This window comes from Pygoscelis adeliae, unplaced genomic scaffold (assembly GCF_000699105.1).
Source record: "Pygoscelis adeliae isolate BGI_AS28 unplaced genomic scaffold, ASM69910v1 Scaffold98, whole genome shotgun sequence".
In the NCBI taxonomy this organism is placed as follows: Eukaryota; Metazoa; Chordata; class Aves; order Sphenisciformes; family Spheniscidae; genus Pygoscelis; species Pygoscelis adeliae.
The window spans coordinates 3,031,876-3,039,624 of record NW_008825547.1 but is presented as its reverse complement, the minus strand read 5'-3'; the positions used below and the strand labels follow the sequence as shown (position 1 = coordinate 3,039,624).

The window sequence follows — 7,749 nt, the reverse complement described above, 5'->3', positions numbered from 1 at the left end:
TAGCCAGAGAAGGGGAACTAGAAAAAAGAGTAAGTGAGCAGTGGCTTGGGTAGTTGTGTCCATACTGCCCAGAACCTTGCCAGATTCCAAAGGGTCTTGTAAATGCTGAGAGGTGTGGGAATCAGTTTCGGCTTAAAAGTATAAAAATCAGAGGAATAATCCCACATTTCTAATGTAATTTGATTTTTTTTTTTTGTAGGCGCAAAACAGATTTAAAGTTCCTTTGGGTACAAAATTCTACAGAGTGAAAGCAGTACCGTGGAACAAGAAAGTATAACACAACAGATTTTTAGTTCATTCTGTCTCCATTCTTTTTTGACTTGTCCTTCAGTGCTCGTTCATCGCTCCAAATAGCAGGCCATTTTTTTATACAGAGGTCGTGACAAGATACGTCATTGATGTACTGCTTTTACTTTTTAACAGGTCATATTTTAGAAACAAGAATTTCATCAAAAACTCTGGCCCTAACTGTTCCAATTTTTTTACCTAGATAACTAAGAGTGTGGACCAAATGAGTTCATTTTCTCAAAGGGCAACCACATGAAACATGGTTTGTTAGCCATGTTAATTGCCTGTTAAATATACATTAGCTTGTATTTAGATGTTAAATGTTAGTTACCATTATTACCAGCATACGTCCTTTTGTGAAATCATTATCAAAGTACTTGCACTCTTTAACAGATTCTTTATATGTGTAAAATTCATCAACTATTTAAAGAGGAGTGTTCATTGCATGCAGATAATCATATAATTTTTCTTCAACATGAGTTTGCCTCAGTAGATGAATAAAAATAACTACTGCAACTTGTTTCATTACATGAAAATGCTCTTTAATGTTAAAAAAAAAAACAACTTGTAATTTGAGAGACTGATTTTGAAAATCAGTCGCAGTTAGATCTGCAATCTTCAAAAGCACTTTCGATGGATTGATCACACAGATTCTGAAGGGAAGACACCTGTGCTGTTTGTTCAAAGTGAAGCACTTGTTCTTCCCAACAAAACAGAAGTCTTGTATTAATCTATTTAGAAAAATCATATTGATGAAATTGTATTTCATGGTTGAGTTTCAGGAAAAAACTCATTGTACATTAACCATACAAGAGTCATTTAAGTAACAAATTATTGTAATTGTAAAAGACATGTAGAATTTTAAAACAATAAAGATTTGAAACTGTATGTGTTTGAAGTATTTGTGTGCCTTTTAAATACCATCTATAGTATTTATTTCATGTTAATCTGTTGCAGCTTCTCTCCGATTCCTCCAGCAGTTTCATTACATAGAAATACCTACATTTTCTACAAGGGGCATTAATAATCAGCAACATTCAGGAATTACAAGAATTACCTTGTAATGATTAAAAAAGAATGTAATTAGACAGAAATTAATTTTGTCAGCAAATCAAACTGATAAATGAAATTTTTCAGAATAGTTATACTGGCTACATTTTTAAAATGTAGACTAATTTATTTTTTTAATAACAGTATAAAAAGATGTACTATAAATGTGTAGCCAATGGGAAGTGAAATTCTGGATTCAACCATGAGCTTATGTCTAGGACTTAATCCGTAGAGTTGTTCAACTGTGATTTATCTTCAGAAGGTGTGGAGTGGAGGAGGAAAAGAGATAAAGAAATGATCACATGAAAATGTCAATGCTTCTGCCCATATGTTGCAAATAATATTCCTCCAGACTAACCAGTCCACTTGAATACCAAGAAACTTCTGTATATGCTTTATTTAAAATTTTGTTACATAACAATTTAACTTGAGATTTTTATGAAATGCATGGGCTTGCAACTGTATCACACCTTTGATGAAATAAATCTAAGACAGTTGATCTCTGGAAAGCAGAATGTCATTTCGTCAAGTTGCATTCTTGTCTGATTGTTAAATTTGCTAGTTGATGTACTGACCTAAATTACTTAGCAAAAAAAATGTGCCTCTTTCTTCAAGAACAATATTATCATAGTTGAATACTGCCCAGTGTCAAATATGTAAATAACATAGAACACAGAACAGGTTTAAAGCAAAAAAAAAAAAAAAAAATCATGGTGCAATGGGTTTTTTTGTCACTGAATTTTGACCTTCAACTAAATGGGAATTCAGTTCTGTCTGCAGTTTGGATGCAGTCTTGTTCCTTTAGTCAACTGAGTCACAAGTGGTTCAAGAAGGTGCACGTGTAGCACGATTCATTCCTTCTAATATGCCGAGTGTTTAGAAGCCTCTGTCTTTTACCCCACTGACAAAACTTTCCCAGCCTCAGATAATCTCCCTACTATTCTGAATATTATTTGTCCTTCAGGGACTAATTATCTCCCAGAAGCCACCAGGCCTAGCTAAGAGGCACAGAGTCCTTCCATTTCTGGGAGGACAGTTACTCCTTGAGTAGCAGCAATGGATCTGCGTAGCAATGTGCAATCCAGCACTACAACATAAGACCCCACTTGTCTGTTACTGAATAGTCTACTTCAAAGATAAGTATAAAGTCGCCCAGAATTTCCTCCACAGAGGAAAGGATGTGTTTGTCAAGTTCTTCCAAGTTGGATAAAACTGCAGATTTGATGATGGCCCTACAGGACTGTGCATCTACAAGCAGCACTCCTTTTTGTGCATACAAAAATTAGTGTTTTTCTGGTACTCTAATCTCATTAAGCACTAAGGCCTGTGTGTCTTGCTAGTCTGTGTGCATGAACACACCATGAAGTTCATTGCAGGCTCTGGGATGGTGTCCTGAGTGCAGAAGTGAGGTGAGTACAGAACTCCATGCTGAGAATTTAAAAAAAAAAAAAGTCAGAAATTCTTTCATCTTTGTCTGTAAAAAATTGGAGCTTTCTAGTCTCAGTTTATTGTTGCCCTGACTAAAATATATATATTTAAGCTTATATGTGGACAGTAGCAGTGATGACTTATGATGCTATGAAAGTTGGCTTGATTTCTAGCTTAAGATAGACAAAGGTGTGACTGACGTTTATATAACTCAGAAACACGTGAACAACATATGAAAATGAACTTGTGAAGCACCTAATAAAACAAAGTACTGTAATGCAAACTATGAGGGAAGAAAAAGTCCTTCCCTGCTGATATCTGCCACTTAAAAGAATACCAGGATGTATCTGTTATTGTTACATGACATTATATTTTTAAAATATAAATAACCAGCAATGGCTTTGGTTTTTAGGAGTATTTGTCATGTGTTTCATTTTATAATCTTTATGTATATTCAAAATGGAAATTCTGTCAAACAAACTCCTAACATATTCAGTAATGATTCTGAACAGTCATTGAAAAAAATGTAGTTTACATATTTTTTTGTATGTCACAGCCTTACTAGTTCTTGAAACTATGTTTGTTATGCACCACCTATGAGTTTCATCTTGCTCCATAATAAAACTTTGTTTATAGCTATATAATTTGGATGAGGAGCATATTCAGAGGGGACTGGGGGCAAGTTGGAGGATAAATTTGGTGATCTGAGATTTCTCTAATTCTTTTGTGCAGCTGCATGTTGGAAACTTACAGATTACTAAAAAAGCCTCTTGTGCTACTGCTAATATATGTTTATTCCATAAGTCTGGCTTTAGACAAAGGCAACTATATTTCTGAAGTACAGAGAGGAAGGTGAACGGTAGAGAAAGTTGATTGAAAGCAAATGTTATCCTGCAGACTTAACACAAAAAGGATGTGATAATGTAAAAGGGATTTTTTTTTTCCCATTGTTCTTGGAAGGCTATATCCGTTTGAATACTCTGGGAAGCACGTGGCTTTTTGCACTGCTCTGCAGTAGGTCTCAAGTCATGAGCTTGTGCTGTTTAGAATTCAGCTGTGGTTCATTTGAACCTTAAGATGGTCTATGAGTAGGACCAGTTTACACTTAAGTACACACTTTTCCCTAAATGTAGTTGTCATTACATACATTGCATAGCAGGACTAGAAAGTCTGCCCTCTGCTCTGCAAAATTATTCTGTGCCATTTTGCAGCGCGAGTTTTCTCCATGGCCTAATATTGCATCCTTTCTTGTTTTGCGGAGTTTTAGCTAGAAGCCAAGATTGGCTGTAAACTGTTATAGCAGAAATGGAATAGTACTTTGTAGTGCTTACTCATTCCTATAAATTTTTCATTAATAAATTGTAATGCAGGGACCTATTTCTTAGTGCCAAACTGATAATTCTAGAAGTGGATCATTCACCATACAAGAACTCTATTGCCTTTTCAAGCTACATTTGCCTATTAAATTTCAGTAAGCTATCTCTGTCTTTAGATCACTTCACAAGTCATTCTGGAGTCCTAAAGCAGTGATGGATGATGAAGGATAAACAGTTACTTCCTTTAGCACTCACTGTATTAACACTCACTTGTATTAACAACATCCACATAGAATACTGAGGCGCATGGGAACATCTAGTCCCCAGACTCCAAATACTGGCTAAGAATTTGAGTTCAATGTTGACACACTCAAGCAGTGTCAGACTCAGAACGGTTGAGGTTGGAAGGGACCTCCTGAGGTCATCTTGTCCAACCCCCTGCTCAGGCTGAAGTGCTGTGACCTTTTCACTAAAGGTCTTGAGTTTACAACTAATTTAGCAAATGTTCAATTTAGTCCTTTGTTTTGAAGCCTGGGTTGAAACTGGTGGTATAATTTGAGTAATTTTAAAATTTTCCCTTCAAAAAATTCATTATCTTAGGTAAATGCTAGCTTTTAACATGCTTTCACTATAAAATGTTTTTTTTAATTTTAAATGCAAGAAATGTGACAGCTGCCAAATTATTATTTCTATGGCTACTCCCAGCAAAAGCACCAAATTTTTGTTCTGTATATAATTCTATTTCACACTGTTAATAGAATGTTTCAGGCCATGTATTTATGGTATATCACTGCGTTGCTGAATAGTTTTTTGTCTCAATTCTATGATGCTGATTATGGGTTACAGCTTTGCTTTTCTTTCCCTGACTTTTGCTTGTTGGACTTAAATTTGCCTTTTACCTATTTGTTTTGGGACTTTCTTAATAGGTGGTTTTCACTGTGTATTTTACTTTTTAGGCAAAATTACTGAGTAAGGAGCAGATTTTTCTGCAGTGGGAGGAGTGTTGCTAGTATCTTATCTCCTAATCAAGAATTTGTACAGTTCACCAAAGGGTGTTAATGGAGAACCTTTGTCATCACACTCATGTAGATTAATAAATCCTGTTTCTGCCCCAGATCTCTACATGAGATCTACCTGTTCTGAACGCATGGATGCAAGCTTGCGTGCACACCTTTAACAAATGCTGATACTCGCAGCCAAAGCTGCTATGTTTTGGTCCTGTTTACCTGTGCTGGGAGTATTAGCAGTCCAGAAATATTCAGAAAGTAAGTAATGCCTCAATTTTTTAAATTTTTTTTGTGAAGATTAGCTACAGGACTAGGACCTGTGTGTTGGTATAACCAAAGCATTTCTGTTTTGTTAGAGTTTAACATTTACAAGCTTACCCATTCGATAGTCATTGTAGGAAAAATATCAAGAAAGAACAAACAAAATAGCCTAAAGATCCTGGATGCTTAAGGAGAAGCAGTCAGTTTTAAGTACCTTTGCATCTCTGAGCCTGTATTAATTTAAGCAATTGGAATGTTAGCACTTAATGTCTAAGGTAATTGCAGTGGTAATCAGGAGACAGCTGAGCTATGCCTCTCACAGGGTGCTGGTCAGCATTAATTGACTACCATGTCTCTTGTGAATGGTGGGGTGTATTTTTAGCACAATGGTTGAAATAGTAGAAAAAGCTTATGATGAATACTGAACTTAGCAAAGAAGTTCCTGATAGTGTTGTAGAAAACTGATCATTTTTTAAGCTCCAGAAGAGAGCTTTATTTTGTGTAACTACTCTATACACAGAAAAAAGATAGCTAGTTTCAATTGAAACCAACTGCCTAAAATAACTGTCTGCTTTTAAAAGGCTGTAAGCTGGAAATAACCTTTCTTGGTATATACTACGCTTTCCTGAATTGGACTGAAACAATTTTTCAGAGATTGTACCTTTAAAAGTATTTGATCAACAAAACAGCTAAGCAGTAAAATTCCCTCTTTTAATTTAGACCTTGTTAATAATCATCATATTTATAATCCTTATGTTTGTAGCTCTTACGTAGAAGTGAACTTTTGTAAGCACAAATAATTTGCCAGAGACGATGCATGCAGTTAAATACGCTTCTGTTGACTTTCCAACAATACACTGTAGAGTTTTGTGCTGGCTTTGGCTGGGGTGGAGTTAATTTTCTTCATAGTAGCTAGTATGGGGCTATGTTTTGGATTTGTGATAAAAACAGTATTTGTAATACAGGGATGTTTTCGTTACTGCTGAGCAGCGCTTACACAGAGTCAAGGCCTTTTCTGCTTCTCACCCCACCCCACCAGTGAGGAGGCTGGGGGTGCACAAGAAGTTGGGAGGGGACACAGCTGGGACAGCTGACCCCAACTGACCAAAGGGATATTCCATACCATATGACGTCATGCTCAGCATATAAAGCTGGGGGAAGAAGAAGGAAGGGGGGGACGTTCGGAGTGATGGCATTTGTCTTCCCAAGTAACCGTTAGGTGTGATGGAGCCCTGCTTTTCTGGAGATGGCTGAACACCTGCCTGCCCATGGGAAGCAGTGAGTGAATTCCTTGTTTTGCTTTGCTTGCATGCACGGCTTTTGCTCTACCTGTTAAACTGTCTTTGTCTCAACCCACGAGTTTTCTCACTTTTCCCCTTCCGATTCTGTCCCCCATCCCACTGGGGGGGAGTGAGCGAGCGGCTGTGTGGTGCTTAGTTGCCGGCTGGGGTTAAACCATGACAGTCCCAACTTCTTCTGCACCCCCAGCCTACTTGTTGGCAGGGTGGTGTGAGAAGCCTTGACTCTGTGTAAGCACTGCTCAGCAATAATGAAAGCATCCTTGTATTATCAACGCTGTTTTTAGCACAAAACCAAAACATAGCCCCATACTAGCTACTATAAAGAAAATCAACTCTATCCCAGCCAAAACCAGCACAAGTTTGCAAAAAATTTCCAAATTAACAGTAAAGTGTAACTACATATACAGTGTTGTGCTTGATTTGTGGCTAGTCCAGAATACCAGATCTTTCGAACCTATGTATGACTGCATTGTGTGTGTATATGCTGTGATGGCATATGCTTCAATCTTTGCAATGATTAAGTTTTTAAGCACTGAAAAATTAGAAAATGTCAGCTTATGACTGCTTGTCAAACTCTGCTTTTATATGCATAAGGATACACTCTTCATTTAGCTAATTAGGTGCTCTTTTCCTGCTCTTCTTGTCCCTTCCACATCTGTTCACACAGTTTTACATTAAAACCTTGCCTTGAACATGCGGTTACAATCTTGTCCTTCTTATGATGACAATTTCCAAGCAGAATGCTTGCTATGTGCCTCTTAGGTAAGACACAAGAGTCTCCAGATTATCCACTTATTTTTGGTACCTGAAAACAAGGTGACCAATCTGAGATACTTGGACTGCTGTTTCAGAGGATAGCAGTTTATAGCTTCAAATACTGTGCTCTGACAACTTGTGCTCTCTCCATTATCTAAATGAGAAACTGCTATCACAAAGTAAAAATGTGTGCAAAGGCACATGGCACCAGAATTAAAAATGACAGCCTTGCATCTATGCCCTGTTCGACACTTCTGATTCTCCTCTTGGGTACCTCTGGAAACTGTATGTTGGTAGTCTGCACGGGTCAGTTCTTGCTCTGTAAGCCAGTTTCCCGTATAA

The 7,749-nt window shown here is 37.1% G+C and overlaps 1 protein-coding gene across 1 annotated transcript in view; it reads left to right on the top strand.

Annotated features, from left to right (window-relative positions):
• Nucleotides 1–1,176, top strand: part of RB1CC1 (RB1-inducible coiled-coil 1) — an 82,410-nt gene extending 81,234 nt beyond the window's left edge. The window contains exon 24 of the mRNA XM_009332052.1: nucleotides 200–1,176. Within this exon, the coding sequence (XP_009330327.1) occupies nucleotides 200–277 (78 nt within the window). The 3' untranslated portion in view covers nucleotides 278–1,176. The remainder of the gene's footprint in view (nucleotides 1–199) is intronic.
• Nucleotides 1,177–7,749: the final 6,573 nt, after the last annotated feature.